The sequence below is a fragment of the Grampus griseus genome (genome assembly GCF_964374135.1).
Source record: "Grampus griseus genome assembly, chromosome: 13".
Lineage (NCBI taxonomy): Eukaryota > Metazoa > Chordata > Mammalia > Artiodactyla > Delphinidae > Grampus > Grampus griseus.
Window position 1 is genome coordinate 13,973,603 of NC_139007.1, and position 18,866 is coordinate 13,992,468.

Genomic DNA, 18,866 nt, shown 5'->3' on the forward strand with positions numbered 1-18,866 from the left:
GGGGGAAGGTGAGGGGATAGATAAATTAGGAGCTTGGGATTACCATACACACATTACTATGTATAAAATATATAATCCACAAGGACCTACTGTACAGCATAGGGAACTCTACTCAATATTCTGTAATAACCTATATGGGAAAAGAATCTGAAACAGAACAGATATATGTATAACTGAATCACCTTGCTGTACACACCTGAAACTAACACACATTGTAAATCAGCTATACTCCAATATAAAATAAAAATAAAAAAAGATTAAACTTACAAAAATAAATTTTTGTCAGATAATTCTAAAAAAAGTTAAAAATTAAAATAAATAATATTGCATGTTGACAAAAAAGGAAAAAAATTACATGTTGAGATGCACATAAATGTACTATTCTGGGTTTTTAAATGGTCACACACACAGACACAAGTATTTTTATCTCACTATTAAAAGTAAAGGCAGGGGCTTCCCTGGTGGCGCAGTGGTGGAGAGTCCACCTGCTGATGCGGGGGACACGGGTTCGTGCCCCGGTCCGGGAAGATCCCACATGCCGCGGAGCGGCGCAACGGGAGAGGCCGCAACAGTGAGAGGCCCGCGTACCACAGAAAAAAAAAAAGTAAAGGCAAATCAGTTCTATCATTTTTAACAGTACTTTACATTTCTCTGTATACTTTCACCTTGTTGCTGTATTTGATCCTCTCAGTAGCACTGAGATACACAGGGACTGTCTTAATATTCCCGTTTTACAGATGAAGAATAGAGACTCGAAGAGGTCAAGTGACTTTCCCCCAATAAAGAGTTGTGGAGACCACACTAGACCCCAGTCTTCCAACTTTTACACCAGGGATTTTAAAGGGATGTTATCAGATAGTGACTTTATTTTCCTATTTGCTCAGACATGAGTTTATTTCTACTAAATGATAAACACAGTTATGATGTTTCTTATATTTTTGCAAAATGAATCAGCTAGCTCTGATGTGATGGACATGTGACCACTCAAAGGGGGAACAGTAAAATTAAAAATTTTAATTAAGAGAAGCGATAAAGGAAAGCAATGAGAAGTAGATAGAAAAGATACAGTTAAAAACTGTATTATGTGGCATATATATGAAACTTCAGAAGAAGTCTTCAAAGCTTCACACGTTGATCACCTCAAGCCTTTGGTATGTTTACCTCCTACATACACCAGGCCCAAGACTCACAACTTCCCACGAAGTAGGATTTAACAAATTCTGTCCAGTACTGTACTGTAAAAAGCCACAGCTTGTACCCAATTAAGAAAAAACAAAGAGAAAGAAAGAAAAAAAAATCTCTTGGGGTAAACTTTGTATTTACCTTTGTATGGGGTCAGAATAATAAAGATATAATTTTAAAATAATATCACTTTATATCTTTTAAAAATAACTTTTGTAATTAAACATGAATCATTTGGTAATCCAGGACTGTGAAATGAAACTCCATCCAGTTCTAGGTCCAACAGCTTTGCTAAACTATGAGGCTTTCAGCACCTGCTAAAACAAAACACCTGCTCATTTTTAAAATCCAATGTGTAAGCAATGGTGGCTTAACATTTACATTATAACCTCTCAATATATTGTATAATATGCAAGTGTGTTTACATGTTTCTGGTCTCAGGGGAATATCCCTATTATTTGAAATATAACAAATTAACGAAGACAATACATCTTAGAAATAGTAAATCCAGCAGTTTCATGGTGGAATTTGAGAAAATATGAAGTTTTAGACCCTCAATACTCAGATACCAAGGCTTGGATGAGGAAACGTCATATATATACCTTGTATATGACCCTACAGTCCATTAGATCCTGAAACACCCAGAAGGCTTCATGATAACGTACATCTTTCAGAAGCCAGAGGCCTGGACCCTGAGGGCAGCCTTAGGGCATGATCACAGATAATAATGACTTGTGGGGTACCTTCCTATGACTGGTACCTAGAAACAACGGCATCAGCCTATATCTTAATAAAGACAACATTTTAAACAGATGGACACTCACATATTTACATAACTCCTGAATCTTCCCTGTTTCATTTGTTGGGCACCTTGATTTAAATAAAAATACACGAGGCCAATAGAAATAAATATTTACGGGAAGTACTGTGGTGTCATGGTTAGGAGAAAAAGCTTGAGTAAAAGAGGGCTGGGGTAGAATTCCTGGCTCTGTCCCTTCCCAGCTGTGTGACCCAGGGGAAATGCCTTCATTGCACTAAATCCCAGTCTTCTCACTGTGGATGTGGATGGGACCGGCCACAGGGCTCGGTGGTTCAGAGCACAGGCTCTGGAGCCAGACAGCCAGGACTGCACTCCCGGCTTGGCCATCCGCTACCTCTGAAGATGTCAGTGTGGAGAGCACACACCTGACCGGGTGGTTGGACGATTCAGCTCATTAACGCAAAGTGCTGGGAACAGTGACTGAGTCACAGAAAGCCACCTACATGTTATTTACTGTGAGATGAGGACAGCCTCGTAGGACGGCAGGGAGAATAAAATGAAATAATATGAAATTGCACCGTAATACTTGCCACACAGGTTTATTTCTAACAACTTCACATATTTTTATTTAATTTTTATTTTATTCTAACGACTATAAAGCACAAAGCTCAGGTCCGGTACAGCCAGGTATTCAATAAGTGGTAGCTATTTAAATTTTAATGGGAATAAATATGTGTATATATTGTTACGGATATAAGTTCTTCTTAAAATATTAAATTTTGGAACCAATTTTGAGATTTAAAACCTTTTTCTGTATCTCCCTACTTCTGATTATGCATATCATTTACTTTCTGGGACTGAACATGCATTTGCCTTGGGCGTACATAAATGGCCCTGTTTCTGGACATGCTCACAAGATGTAAAACTACTGGACTCAATAAATACCTTGACCAGGAACCCACACATGATTCCGCTGAACTCTTCCAAGAACGCAGTTAAATATACAATAAATAAGCAGCCAGTGGGAGAAAATATTCAACATTTTGATTCGGTTCGTTATCTTCAACACTGATTTTTAAATTACTCAGGAGACTCACATCGTATTTCAACATACCAGGTACTGTGAAAGCAGACAGATTAAACGGTGTTTACTTCAGTCGCCATTTCCAAATTGTACCCTGCAGGAAAGTGGAACCTATTTAACTTTGGTGTAAACAAAGGCAGTGCTTTCCGGGAAAAAATATAGGAAAAGAGGATCACTTGGTAACTGATTTGCCAAGGGGATTTTAATGTTATGTGGCAATATTTTTAAGCATAATTTTTTCTCTGAGAAAAATCAACCGTGTAAAAATGCACCAGATGAAAGCTTATGTTCTTTCAAAAACACTACCTACTCCTATAATTGCAGTTAACTGGCCGTACAGGGTGAGATTTGTGCACCATTGGTCCTACAAAATGGAAGCTTGGCTTATCAGAAGCCTGTTATTTCACTGTAGTTCTCTTAATAATTAAAAATATCAGCACTACAATAATGAGTATCCATTGACCGTCTCACACATGCCAGGCCCTGTGCTAAGAACTGTGCATTCACCATCTCATTTAATGCCTCCAACGACCCAACGAGGTAGAACATATTTTCAGCCCAGTTTTGCAGATGAGGAAACCGAGTCTCAGAGAATTAGGAACTCAGAAGCTTAGGGAGGAGTTAAGTAACCTGCCCTAAATTACACAGCTAGTAAACAGTAAAGCCAGGCTATATTGGACTATCTCCCCAACAAGGATATGAAATAATTAAAGTTACTACCTTCTTCCCTTGAAAACAATTCATTCATGCACTCGTTCAGCAAACAGTTACAGTACCTGTGCGAGGAGAGGTAGGGGGATTAAAAAAAGACCAGAGCCACCCAAGACTTCATGGTCAAGTGGAATTAGAAGGATTACAAAGTTAATTCAAAATTAGGTAATTAATCAAATAACATGTGTCAACTTAGAAACATGGTCCCAGACAACCACCTTTTAAACACAAGAGGGTGGTTACAGAAAAGCATAGGGGCCAAGAAATCACTGAATCTTTACTAATGAGTGAGGGTAGCTACCGTACACAATCTAACCCCAAATGTTGGAACCGGCCTTGAATTTAACTTCCTTCTACTTCAAAGAAAGCAAGACTTCAGAGATCACCTTTATTAACAAACTAGCACTGATCCTCTTGTGATTTAAAAAAAAGAAACTATAATCCCCAACCCTTTTTTTTTGCGGTACACGGGCCTCTCACTGTTGTGGCTTCTCCCGTTGCGGAGCACAGACTCCGGACGCGCAGCCTCAGCGGCCATGGCTCACGGGCCCAGCCGCTCTGCGGCATATGGGATCTTCCCGGACCGGGGCATGAACCCGTGTCCCCTGCATCGACAGGCGGACTCTCAACCACTGCGCCGCCAGGGAAGCCCTCCCCAACACTTTTAACCAAACAACTTTCTGCCAGTGTTTTTTCTTTGGACACAGAGTCTGACCAAACTTTTGAACGCTCAGCGCTCATAGTTTTTCTTGTGGCTCATTATCACCTCTTGCCCTGAATTATGAACACTGACTGTATATTACGTACCCCGTCAGACTGAAAGATCCTTAAAAATAAGGGCCTTTACTCATTCACTTCAAAAAGGGTTGGAAAAAACAATAATGCGCTTACTTTCCCAAGGTGAAGGTACTTTGCATAAAGGTGATGCTTGATAAATGTTTATTTAACATGAAGTGAGTGAAGGAATGAATAAAATGTATAACCCTGGCATTTTGGAGACTTTACTCAAATACAGGTTTCATATCAATATTGGTGCAATTAAATTCAGCAAGTATTTATGGATGGCATACTACATAGCAGGCCCTTTCACATTCAGACTGGGTAACTCAATATGGCTAAGAAGGCAGTTCTCTCCAGACTGACTTACAGATTCAATTCGATCCCCATCAAAATCATGGCAGGCATATTGTAGAAATTTACAAGTTGATTTGAAAATGTATATGGAAGTGCAAAGGATGTAATAGCCAAAACAATTTTGAAAAGGAAGAACAAAGTGAGGAACTGACATTACCAGTACCAAATCTTACTATAAAACCACAGTAATCAAGATAATGTGGTATTGACATATGGACAAACCTATAGATAATGCAACACAACTCAGAGGATAGAAATCGAACCTTTACATTATGATGAATTGATTTTCAACGAAGGTGCCTAGGCAATTCAGTGGAAAAAAGATGGTCTTTTTAACAGTTGGTGCTGAGACAGGTAGGTATCCACATTGCGCACGTGCGCGCACACACACACACAAAAGAATTGAAACCCTTATCTCATACTATATACAAATTTAATTCAAAATGGATCATAAGCCTAAATATAAGAGCTAAAATTATAAAACTTCTAGAAGTAAATATCTGTGGTCTTAGATTAGGCAAAGATGTATTAGACAGGACACCAAATGGATTCCATCAAAATTAAAAAGCTTCTGTTCTTTGCAAGACATCAAGACAAAATTTCTTTAAAAGCCACAGACTGAAGGAAAAGATCTATAAATCATATATCTGATAAAGGACTTGTGTCCAGAATATATAAAGAACACTTACAACTCAATAATAAGATGAACAATCCAATTTCAAAATGGGCAAAATATTTGAATAGATGTTTCACCTAGGATATCCATTATGCTAGTAAACACATGAAAAGGTGCTCATCATCATTACTTATTATGGTAAATTAGACTAATTAGAAGGCTATAAGCAAAAAACCCTGACAATACCAGCTATGAGCACAGATGTGGAAAAACTGGAACCCTCATTCACTGATGATACAATTACTTTGGAAAACAGTTTGGAAGTTTCTTAAAGATAGACTTTCATACCACCCACCAGTTCCACCCTTAGGAAACTTCCCAAGAGGAATGAAACTATGTCCGTGCAAAGACTTACATACAAATATTCACAACAGCGTTATTTATAATAACCCCAAATTGAAACAATCCAAATGTCCACCAACTTGTGAAAGGATAAACAAAAAGTCAAATACCCACACGGTAGACTATTATTGGGCACTAAAAAGGAATGAGGTTACAGATACATGCTAACCCATGGGTGGACCTCAAAAACACTACGCTGAGTGAAAGAAACCAGATGTAACGGACTACATACTGTGTGATTCCTTTTATATAAAATTTCCAGAAAAAGCAAATCTATAGAGACAGTAGGTTAGTGGTTGTCTAGGACTGGGGTGGGAGTAGGGACTGTCTGCCAACAATGGGAGAGACCTTTCTGGAGTGACAGAAATGGTTTAAAACTGGATTATAGTAATGATACACAACTCTATAAATTTATTAAAAATCACTGATTTGTATACTTTGAATAGATGAACAGATTTTATGGTAAGTACATCATACCTCAATAAAGCTTTTTTTTTTTTTAAACGAAATTATACCCCCATCCACATTGCTTGAGAGTTGCTGAAGGGTCAGTGTCACTACGCCCTGGGCAGTAACACTTCCAATCTTTTCTTTAAACCAGACTGGTTTTAAAAACTCACATCTCATTATTCTTAATAATATACTATTCTCTGACTTTTAGTAAAACTAAACATTTTCATCTATTGAGTCTGTTATTTTCTTATAAGGATATACATCTTTTCCATAAGGACATGTGAGCCTCCTTATCTTTCTAAAATAGCACACTTTTTTCAGTGATACGTGGTACAAATTACTTTTTCCCCAGTTGTTCATAAATTTTAAAATTTTGTTAACAGAGTTTTCTTTTCTTTGCCATACTGACATATTCATTTTTATGTAGTCAAAGTTATCTCTATTTTCATTTACAGAATCTGTCTCTGGTGTTATAATATGTGATACTCCTTTGAAAGATTAATCAGAAACCTTGAGTATTGTTAGTTAAGCATCCCACGTGCCAAGCCCAGGGCCTTTCTACTTTATGAAAAGAGATAAAACGTAATTTCAAATCTCAAAGCTAGAGGCAGACAGACTTTTCTTCCTTAAACCTCTACTTTAACTGTAAAGAGAGACTAGGGTTTACATCGCAAATTCCTGGAAAACTGCCTCATTAGAGAAAATTTCTGATGTGATCCACTAGACATTTCCAATAGTTCCAGTGATGAAGAACTGGAAAAATAAAAAGAAGGATGTGAAAATGTGTTTGCTACTCATGCCAGGACCATGGCTCTAGGACTTGCTGGCTGAGGTCTCTGTGTAGACCATCAGGTCATCACATCACAGCGTGATCACTGTAAGCATTCGTGGATGTCTGACCAGAACAGTCTAGAACTCAGTCATTCACTGTCCCACCACCACCTGAGTCTAGGAATTAGTGGGTGGTGACCCACCACCCATTAGGTAATGAATAGAGGAAACTCAACTTTATTTAAATCTCACCAACTTGGGAAGGGATGGAACGCTAACTGAAGAACTCGTCACCACTGAGGGCTATACTGCTTCAAAAAATACTCCCGCAGTTATAAAAACCATTTGGTTGCGTGTAGTTATGACTATCACACACGAAGATATAGATAAAACTCACAAAGGTAAGACAGACTCAAGGATGTATTGTACAACACGGAGAATACAGCCAATTTTTTTTGTAATAACTGTAAATGGAAAGTAACCTTTAAAAATTGTATAGGGCTTCCCTGGTGGCGCAGTGGTTGAGAGTCTGCCTGCCTATGCAAGGGACACGGGTTTGTGCCCCGGTCCGGGAAGATTCCACGTGCCACGGAGCGGCTGGGTCCGTGAGCCATGGCCACTGAGACTGCGTGTCCGGAGCCTGTGCTCCGCAACGGGGGAGGCCACAACAGTGAGAGGTCTGCGTACTGCAAAAATAAATAAATAAATAAATAAATAAATAAATAAATAAATAAATAAATAAATAAAATAAATATATATATATATTTAAAGAAAAGAAATGTCATAAGACTGTTTTCTATTAATGTGGATACTGTGGCCTTCGAGGTACAGTATATACCTGAGGCCTGGTCATGTTGAGATACAATCAGAAGAGGCAGCCAAATGCCTGAAAACAGAAAATGCCTGCTTTTCTCTTTGTATATTTGAAACCGCCCCCCGCCAACACACACTTTCAAGACTGGCCCCAGTTCAACCTTCTTTCTTTATCTATCCTACAGCTTTTAGAATCTATACTATGTATTCTGGGACATATATACAGGCTTAATATTATTCAATTGTTTTGTGGCCACTACCCTTACCACCTCATTGAATTAAACAGAAGCTCCATGAGGGTAAACTTTATATCCCTACGGCACGCAAGCAGTGCTAGGATTCCAGATGTTTCTACTGACTTTATTAGTGCTGTTTCTTACTCTGCAGCCTCAACAGTGCTCATTAAATAACCTTCCTTGATTTCTGGGAAAAGTTGAAAAAAAGGGGCCAAGATGGTTAAGAAAAGAAAAAAAACATTGTGGGGACACTTTCGAAACTTATAATGTACAACAGGCAGTACTGCAGCCAAGAAAAAGATCGTGGAGCAATATGTACATGATACCCCAGCTTCACAGATCCTGCAGAGCAACAGACTGGCTCCAGTTCTCTTCTTTGCGTCTAGGCAGCCTTTACCTAATGACTATTGGTTCCTATGTAAGTTTCCGTGACCTCCAGGGTTCCCTTAGCGGCTCCACGGTTTGCCTTGTAGATGGGATGGCCATGGAAGCCATGTTTAATTTGTGGCTGCTCCTGGCCAGGTACCCGTCCAGGTCTTTTGGCCATGGGTATAAATGAAGAGCATTTCTATTCATCAAGGAGAGCTTTCCCACCTCTGAAAACACTCTGATGTCCCTAGGATGCCACACAGGTGCCTGCATACAGGTCTTCCCCTAGTCCCAGGATGCCTGGCTAGCTTCCTTATGGCTAGCTTCTTCCCTGCCTTCTAGGGAAATAAAACAATAGTTAAACGCCAGTTCCTCTACCGCTCTTCTTTTCTTCCCTTCTATTTCCCTAAGAGAGGTGGGCAATGAGGAAAAGTAAGAGTAATGGTTTCACCAACTCTGACCCTTGGACAACAAGGATTCCGGCACATCAGGGTCCATTATAATAAAGAATTTGTGCACCTCTAACCTACTATTTGTCTAAATTTGTTAATAATTCCCAAGAAAGGAGATGGCATCAACTCACTCAGCAACCCATTTCTTGGTGACTCTACTAGAATTCCCAGCTTCGTCATTAAACCAAAGATAAAATGCTGAAAATTGTGGTCTCATTCTAATATCCTCGTTCTAGTAATGCAAAAACAATACTTTCATAAAAATTAAGTTTAAATAATGAACCTAAATTATTAGTACTCAATATGCCATCCATCTTCTTAGGCTGGGAGTCTCTTTGCATTTCAAACTCCTCTTGACACACCCACCACTAAATGAAGAGAATGAGTAAATAATGTCTGAAAATAAAGCCTCTAGACCTGCAGCATCTCATTAAATCTCTGGTACTAGCCATTGGTTGTTGAGACCCTTGGGTAATTCCTGTCTCTAAGCCCAAGTTCCATGGAATATCCCTGTCAAGGTTAAACGAGAGGATTAAACTAGATGTTAAATCAAACTCTGCCCACACTATGAGGCACATAGTATGCGCACAATAAACTCTAAGATTTTTTTTTAAACTTTTAATAATAATGTTTTTTTAAAAATGGAGGCGACAAGTTTCCACCAAATTCTTAGTAAAGACAGATAAAATGGCAAAAGCTTCTGTATTTTTAAAGCTTCAATATTTCAAAAATAATTCAGTCATTTACACACACACAAATCATTCCACCATCTTTAACGGATAAAGCAGAATATTATTTGCCCTTTTGCTTCAGATTTAACACCCTCACTGGTTAACAGCGTTGGAAACACGAGGGCAAGGCATTTTCTTAGACACAGCCGCTACACAGCGGTTTTGCCTCGGGGTGGGAGGAAAGCCTTCCCTTCCTCCCTGGGACAATGACAAGTCGCAGCCGGACTCCGAGGGAAACATGCGTCCCCATGCGAGTTACTTGGTGTCCGGGGCCTGTGCGGAAGGGGACATAATAGTCCGCCAGGAGTGACCCCAGTGCCCCCTACACACCCAGGGGCGCGGGAGCACGCGGACCCCGCCTTCCGGGACCGAGTGTGAGTTTGGGTCCCCGCATCGGACCCGGTGGCCCCTGCCCTTTGCAGCCACGGAGCGCGCGCCCCCGACGGCGTCCCGTCCTGCGTGTGGCCAACTCCGCGGCTGCCGCCGCCAACTGCGGGCAAGTCCAGCCACCCCAGCCCCGCCTGCGCCGTCCCCAGCCCTGCCTTACACTGGAGTTGGTACATACGGGTCTGCAGCGCAGGCGAGCAGGGGAGTGAGCGCTATTTTAAACATGGCTTTCCCTCTCCTGTAGCCTCAGAGCCATCGCTGCGCACCGGCGTGGGCACGGCCCACATGGGAATAACCCCGACATCTGCCCGACTTATTGGATTCATTTTCGATCCCCCTATGCGTGGACTTGTTCCCCACCCCGCGCTGCTTTTCCTCCACACTAACCGCAACCTAGCAGTTTGTAAAGAGGAAACTCCCCTCCTGGAAGCGGGGGTGAAAAGCGCTTTTGCTTCTTGTTCGAGGTGGAAACCATTCCGGCTAGAATGAGTTCAAAAAGAAGGGAAGCCGGGTCGCCGGAAATAAAGTAACATTCAGAGATCGATGGGGACAGAGGGAGGGCGCAATGTCTGCAACAGGCAACTGAAAACAAGCACTGAAGAAGCAAAGACACTCGCAACCCCCGAGTTACTACCGAGTGCACTGCACGCCATCCATTGCAATGACAAGATTTGCTGTTAGCGCAATTTGAAGGCCTTTGAAATGTTTTTTGGTAAGACTTACCTTTCTCTTCGGCATAATGACGTTGGTGAAGCTAAAAAGTAAAGCAACGGGCTGGAACTGCTGGCACCGCCGCTGGAGGCTGCCCCCGCCGCAGCTGTTCACGCGCAAGGCTCGGCGTAGCCCGGCCTCCGGGACCTGAACCTCCGCGGCTCCCTCCAGGGGCCCTCTACTCGCTTGCCTCCCCGCTCCTCCAATGAGGAGCCCCGGCAGCCGGCCGCGAGGCCCCATTGGCTGCGGCAACGTTCTAAACTCCACGAGGGCACGCCCACCTCCGTGCGCACGGTACGCTCTGTTGTAGTTGCCACTTCACCGAAAAAAAAAAAAAAAAAAATCTGCCTGGCGACTGAGCATGCCCAGTTCAACTAGTAACCCCCAAGCCACAGGATCCGGTAGTTTCATTGTTTTGCCGCTCCCTTTTTGGATTGTGTCAGTTGGAAGTGTAGGCCTTCATAAGGAAGAAAAAGAGTAAGGATGGACACATTAGTTTTATAAGGTAAATGTATACACAGCAGGCACTTTATATAGTTTCCTGTAAAAGCTTGTAATGAATGCTGTGTGATGGAGCGCTGTGAAAGTGGGAAGGTACTCTGATCTGGAAGAGTCTGGCAACCTTTAAGGGTCTCGGTTTCCCCTTCTAGGTTTCTAATGACAATAATCCCTAAAATTGCTTAGGAATAGTTTCCTGAAATCTGATTACAAATCACTCACTAATTCAGCCACCTTCAAACCAGGCTTGAAGGTGAACAGAGTTCACCTTCCGTATTTGTTATGGAAATTAGAGAAGACTGAAGAAGGTCAGAACAGATTATTTTATTTTTGAAACATATTTAAATGACAATTTAAATATGCATAATTTAATGTTTCTCAAAGTTCTGCAAGGCATTTATTTAACAGGCATTGCAAACACTTCTGAATTTATGAAATCATGCTTACCCTGATACCAAAACCAGTGAAAAACCACAAAAGTAAAGAGAGCTACAGACCAATATCCCTCATAAAATAGACACAAAACCTTGAACAAAATTTTAGTAAATCAAGTAGCTATAAATGAAATATAACTTTTAAAATTGTGAATCACCTCTATGTTGTATACCTGGAATCTATATAATATTGTACATCAGGTATACTTCAATTAAAGAAGTTCTTTTTAGTAAATCAAATCCAACAACATTTAAGAGAATGACCAGTTAAGTTTATCCTGGGAATGCAAAATTGGTTTAACCTGAAAATCTGTCAATGTAACTCACCGTATTGCTGGAATAAAGGGGAAAAAAAAACGCATCAGTTCAATAGATACAGGAAAAGCACTAGTGAATGGTTAAGCAAATTATGGTAACTACATACAGTAGAATACTACTCAGCTTAATAAAGAGGAGTAAAATATTCCTGAATGGATGAATGTCAAAAACAAAATGCTATGTGAAAGAAGGCAAATACCAAAGACCATACTGAATAATTCCACTCATATGAAATTATTTTTTTAAAAAAGCAAAATTAGGCATGGTTAGTTTTATAATCATATTAGAAGGCAAAAGTTCACATTATAGGAAAACACTAATGAAACCTTATGCTACAAATATGGCCAAATCCACTTTGGTCATGCAGAGGCTACAAATAGGTATTAAATAACATTATCAGGTAATTAATTTTAATGCTTGACATTTTTCTTTATTAATTTTCAGAGTAATGAATTCGTATCCTAGAAAACTCCAGAAGTGGTCAATGACTTTCTTTTTTGTAATATCTTTAGGAACTCACGGATTTTTATATATTTGGCATGCTTCAATCTATTGCCATTATTACTTTATTTTGATACTCATATTGCCCCAAAAGACTTCTTTGTTTATCAGTAAATTCCGAGGAGTGTTTCTCTTGTTTTGATGTATCAACCTCTAAAACTGTAAAGTCTTCTCTGCAGGATGTGGATGCTGTCTTAGCCAATTTAGACAATGGATAAATGAAGAGAGTTACTTCCTGAAGAAGGAAGAAGGAAAAAGTGAGTAAACAAACCTCTTTTCCAATTCCAACTCCTCTCCCCTTCTTTCCTACTCAGAACAGTTGGAATCTTACACTGACCCCAGCACTTTTCAAACAGCAAGATGAAACCATTTTATGGTACCATGACTATCATTCAGGAAGATGGGGAAGGGAGAAGGGAAAAGAAAAAAGGGCAGAGCATAGAAAATATAAGTGCATTTCACACAGTAAAGGCAAGTCGTGTTTTATAAAGCGTTTCCATTTTCCATACGTTTCCACGTAAACACATACCACGCATAGGTACATGTATGTGGAGTGTGTGTGTGTGTCGTAGGTTGTGTCTTGAAATATATTTTTAGGATGGGTCTTGGTGAAAAAACCTTAAAGCTACTGCACAGTCCTAATGAATCTTGTGGATCTCTGGGGGTCCCAGCACTTTCTTCCTCTGGAAGAAAGGTGTTTAGTCTTCAGATCTCGAAAGGAAATCTTGAAAGGAAGGGATCACCTCCTTCTTGATCTGTCCCTCCTTCCCTCTTTCAGGCAGGCAAAGACAGGCTTTTGCTCTAAGTAATGGCAGTTGTGGAGAAATCGATACTAGAATTATATTTTGTTGCCTCTGATAGTTCTGTAATTCCTGGGTAAGTTACTATTCTTCAGTGAATAGGCCAAAGAACTCCAAAGGTGAATGAACGAGAAGTGGCAAAAGAATAGTCTTTTTTTTTTGTATTTTTATCAGTCAAGTCTCTAATTGGATTGAGTGCTAACTTTTGAAAAGACCACCTTTAGTTTTTGCAAAGTAACTGGGACAGAGAGCCACTGGTCCCAAATCATAGACACTGCCTGTGATTCCCAGACCCTAACCCCAACTTACTGAATCAGAATTTTTTATGGCTGGCCTTGGGAATCTGCGTTTCAAACAAGCTTCTCATGTGATTTTTATACTAGAATTTGCTTGGGCTCCTTCCTTCCCCAATTCCAGTTTTGCCAGGTACTACCCACCTTCTTCGCTAGTTGCAAGATTAAAAACGTCCCGCCCCAAGATCCTTAGAAGAGCACCTCCTCCCAGCTTCCCAGGCAGCGCTAGGCAGCTCCTCAGCCCTTGGCAAGATTAAATTCCCTGGCCCCCCCATCCTCAAAGGGAACCCAAGCTGAGCAAAACCCCACAAGCCACATCCTTTGAAGGCTCTATTATTTCAGTGATTGGACAAGCACACCTGGTAACTGCATTAGCAAGGAGGGCCAGGGCGTTCTGTGATCTTCCAACAGGAACCCCCTTTTTCCCAGCCTTCAATCACATTTAATCTGTGTGCAGATTCTTTACCCCAAGTGTGTTTTACACAGTTTTCCCACCCCTGGTCCTTTTCAGATCCAATCTCTGTGTTATTTACTTCACCTTCTTCTTGTTGCTGCCGCTTAAACTCACAGGAGTGTAATTAATTTGCTCTTTGTAGTTGCCAAATGACTGTTTGGGCAGGAATTAGCCATGCTCAGTAGCTAGAAACAGGGATTGGGCTACATTTGTTCGGCCACCCTTTTTGGCCAGATTGTCCGCATGTCCAGCGCCAAGAGCCAACCAGGTTCAAGGTGGTGAAAGCTAAGGGAGGGGAATCCCCAAGGTTCAAGGCAAGGACACAGCAAAGTAAGGACACACCCCATCCCCTTCAGTGAAAAACCACAGGCTGTCAGGTTCCCAAGACCAGTTGGGGTTGTATGTTCTTGCACACTACGGCCAGGGCGATGCACTGTCAAGCAGGCCCACCCCTCCCCTCTCAGCTGGGATCTTGGCACCCATTTCTGATGTCTTCTGCATTTCCTTCAAACCTCAGAATCCCTGGGAGCTGGTAGGAAATATCCAATAGCCCCATCCCTGTCACTATTCACAGGGGACCTGCCTTTCAGGGCAGATCAAACCATTTCCTTTTCTCAACGATAGCAAAAAAACACCAAACAACAACAACAGCAAAACTAGCCAGGTTTAGGGAAATGAGAATCAAATGAATCATTCTGGAAAACACCATATAGCAATTGGAGATGATTTTCAGGTTAGGTTTGTTAAGAGCTGCTTTAATTCTCAAGCACTAGGTAAGAGTTAATAGAAGCAATAAAATGACTTTGCCACGTCAGAATGAATTCTAACCACAAGGCAATGAATTTTTACCCAGCAGTGGGAAACTAGCCTGAAAATGTTCCATAATCTTTAAGGCTGCTTTCAAGCATGGAGGGTTTTTGTTGTCATTGTTTAAACATGAGATTGTGCCGTTCCCACAGAAAATCTCATCCTTTCCCCCCTTCTAATTCCTACTCCCACTTCTGCTGTCCAGAATCTTTAGCAAATGGTTTCTGTTTGTTTGTTTGTTTTCTGAATAAAGGTAAGAGGTCAAAATTTTTTGTTGTTTTAACTAGTTTAAAAATAAATTCTTTCACAGACACAGAAAACAAACTTATGGTTACAAAAGGGGAGATGGGGGAGGGGAGAGATAAGTCAGGAGTTTGGTATTAATAGATACATACTATTATATATAGAATAGAAAACCAACAAGGACCTACTGAATAGCACAGGGTACTATACTCAATATCTTGTAATAACCTATAATGGAAAAGAACTTGAAAAAGTGTGTGTGTACATATATATATATATATATGTGTGTGTGTATAACTGAATCACTTTGCTGTACACTTGAAACTAACACAATATTGTAAATCAACTGTGCTCTCATAAAAAATTCCTGCCCCCAATAAATAAATTCTTATCAAAAAGCCCTGATTTTGCAATCATAAGGCCTGAATTCAAATCCCAAGCTATGATCACATTACTCAGCCTCTTTGAACCCTGGTTTCCTTGTTGTACAACGAAGAGAATAATGTTTATCTGAGGCAGACGCTGCTAGTTACCTGCCTAATATTCACTCTGGTTTTCTTCCTTATTAACAGAATTCTGATTTTGGTAATAGTTCTGGCCAAAACAAAACAGAACCTTTCATCCTCCAGTTCCCTGGCAGAGGGAGAGGTAGCCACGTGACACTGTTTTGGAAACGAGATGTGTGCGGGAGTCATGAGGTTGTAGTGTAAACATCACCTATAACAGGGCGGACCCAGCCCCGCAGCTGCCTTCTGCCCTCGTTCCTCCCCTTTCCATTCTGGAAGTTGCTGGTAATGTCTGGAAGTAAGACAGCTGTCTTATGTCTGTGAGGTTGAAGGCCACAAGTTTAGGACAGGAGAGCAGAGAGACAGACATCCGGGTCCCTGTCCTGGCCCTGGATTGCTCCCTCCCAGACTGCCTATTACATATGGAAAATAAGCACCTTGCTTGTTCAAGCCACTGGAGCTGGGTGTCTGTGACATGAAGCTGAATACAGTCCCTCACTGATACACGACCTGAAAGAATTGGTGTGAGAACTGGAGACGATAAACTATGGGGATGCACAAAATCCTGAAGCACAGTCCTTAACATATTTTGTTTGACGAAAGTATATATCTTCCCCCATGGATTGTAGAGGAGAGCACAGAAAAAAATTAACTTTTCCTGAATCCCTAGGGGCCTGATTTTGGATGTTTAGTGTAAACCTCTTAACATAACTTTAAAGTAGGCAGGGGTAAAAATTATAAACAAGTTTTATTGTTGGTGTGGCATGTGCCACCCTACACTGTGGCTTGCTGCCGTGTGTTAAGGGATGGATGTGTTGTCTTGTTTCTCAACTTCGTCTTTGCTGTGGTGTGCCTCCCTGGACGGAAGATGCTAGAGTCTAAAAACCATACCTAGAGCCCACTGCAGCCGGGGTTCCGGGTGTGACTTGGATTTGGCCAATCAGATGCACTAGCAAGAGATTTAGAAAGTGGAGACTAGGAGAAGGCCACACTTAGCTCTGTCTGTCGTGTCTGCTGCTTTTCGTTTTCCTGTGACAATATCAGCAGAGATGCCAGGCACCAGCTTTGTGGGTTTTGAGGGGCAGGCTTCCCTGCATCCATCCTGTGGACATAGACTGTGGCAGGTGTAGCCTGGTCTGGAACTGGTGGCAATGGTGGCTTCCTGATTGAGAGAGAGTTTTCATTCTCCAGGGGTCCTAACGCTAGTGGATTCCTGATTGCAGGAGAAGCACAGCTCCTTTGATGAGCCGGTTCTGGGGTGAGACTTTGGGAGGGTTTTCTGGAAGTTCAACCTACAGTCTATTTCTTTAGTCCTCCCAACGATCCATGAGCCATTGAATCTTTGAATCTCTCTCTTTCTCCTTAAATTAGATACAGTGGGTTCTGTTCCTTGCATTTGAACTCAGAGCTATAGAGCTTCTATTCTTGCTTCTAGCCAAATATTTCCAGCTCTGAGAGGCGCCTTCTCTTCCCCCTGGAGCTCTGCTTATGGCAACAGATGTTGAGACAGAGACTGGCCATGTGTGTCCCTGAGTTAGCACTGTGAACAGAGTCATCTGAAGACCCTTCCAAGGGACACGGGGTACAAGAGAAAAGAAACCTCTTATTCAAGCTGTTGATATTTGGGGGAAATTTTGTCACCACAAGATTATCTATCTTATTCTGAAATGACACAGAACTTGGACCCTAAGCGTGAGCCGCTGCTTTAATAATAAAATAAACCCCAAAATATGTGGCACTGGCTTACAGCTGGTCAGAGGGAGTCAAGGAAATTATTCCTGAAATGGGAGGACTGGAAATCCATGTTTTCTAGTGGGGAAACATTTGAAAGTGTTGCCGACAGTAAGCTGGAAGGTAAGAGGCACACCTAACTTTAGGGAAGAGATTGAAAACAAATTATTATTATTACTGTTTACTTGGGTGCTATTTGGCAAGATATTACAAGAAAGAGATATGTTGGGAGAAGATTGCTCAGTTGGTAAGGATGAGTAAAAGAGATGAGAAAGTTTACAAATTCAGGGACTTACAAGGTTGGAAAGGCAATTGCTTCTCAACCCAAACACTAAAAGATAAAACTGATACTTTGGGGACTTCCCTGGTGGCGCAGTGGTTAAGAATCCGCCTGCCAATGCAGGGGACATGGGTTTGAGCCCTGGTCCAGGAAGATCCCACATGCTGTGGAGCAGCTAAGCACATGTGCCACAACTACTGAGCTTGGCAGCTCTAGAGCCCGTGAGCCACAACTACTGACGCCCGTGTGCCTAGAGCCTGTGCTCCACAATGAAGAGTAGCCCCCGCCCGCCACAACTAGAGAAAGCCTGCGCACAGCAACGAAGACCCAATGCAGCCAAAAATTTAAAAAATAAAAAAAAGATAAAGTCGATACTTTGAGCAACGAAGCCTATTAAAACCCAGCTTTGCAGTGAAGATCAGATCACTGAACATGGATTAGGGTGTGGTGGCCTGAAATTTCCTTCAATTGGACCAAATGGCTCAAAATGACTTAAACACCGTTCAGGTGAAGAGACGTTGCTCTCACTGCTAGGATCAAGGAAACTACAATTAGGGAGGGGGGCAGGGAAAGAGAGAGAGAGAGACAGGCACTGGGGCAACAGAGCAGAGAAATATGGCAGAGAAATATGTCTAGAAAGGAAACATGGGTGTAGGTAAGAAGTCAAACAAGTTTAAGTTCAAAAACTGTTTTACGGTTCAAAGAGGCACCAACTTGGATTAAATGTGATCCTGGCTATTTGAGACTTAAAATGACCCTTGGATTCCCTACCAGAGATGAGCAAGAAATAAACTGAGAAGGTGGCTCAACCTCTAAGGCAGGTAAGGTCTTTCCTGGGTATCCACTGGGTGATTGGTTCCAGGACGTCCACAGGTATCGAACTCCACGGATGCTCAAGTCCCTTGTATTAAATGATGTGGACCTATGGCTGTGCATATCCACAGATGTGGAACCCGCAGATACGGAGGGCTGACTCTGTATTTTTCAGTGCCTACTTCAGACAAGGCCAAGAAGGATAATAATGGAAAAGGAGGAGTCTCCTAAAGGGAAAATCCAAGGCCCATGGAGACCCCGCTCCTAGGAAACCCAGATGGAGCCTCTTCAGGGAAAATTCCTCACCCTTCGGGTCAGGGAACCTAAACCTTCAGCCTAGGCTAATAACAGAATTGTAATAGGCCAGTGACTACCT

General features: G+C 41.5%; 1 protein-coding gene across 7 annotated transcripts in view; it reads right to left on the reverse strand.

Annotated features, from left to right (window-relative positions):
- Positions 1–10,982, reverse strand: part of HMGN3 (high mobility group nucleosomal binding domain 3) — a 31,561-nt gene extending 20,579 nt beyond the window's left edge. For all 7 annotated transcript variants that reach the window (XM_082668879.1, XM_082668878.1, XM_082668877.1 and 4 more), the window contains exon 1: positions 10,825–10,982. In XM_082668879.1, coding sequence (XP_082525005.1) covers positions 10,825–10,839 — 15 coding nt within the window. In that variant the 5' untranslated portion in view covers positions 10,840–10,982. The remainder of the gene's footprint in view (positions 1–10,824) is intronic.
- Between the last annotated feature and the right edge of the window lie 7,884 nt (positions 10,983–18,866).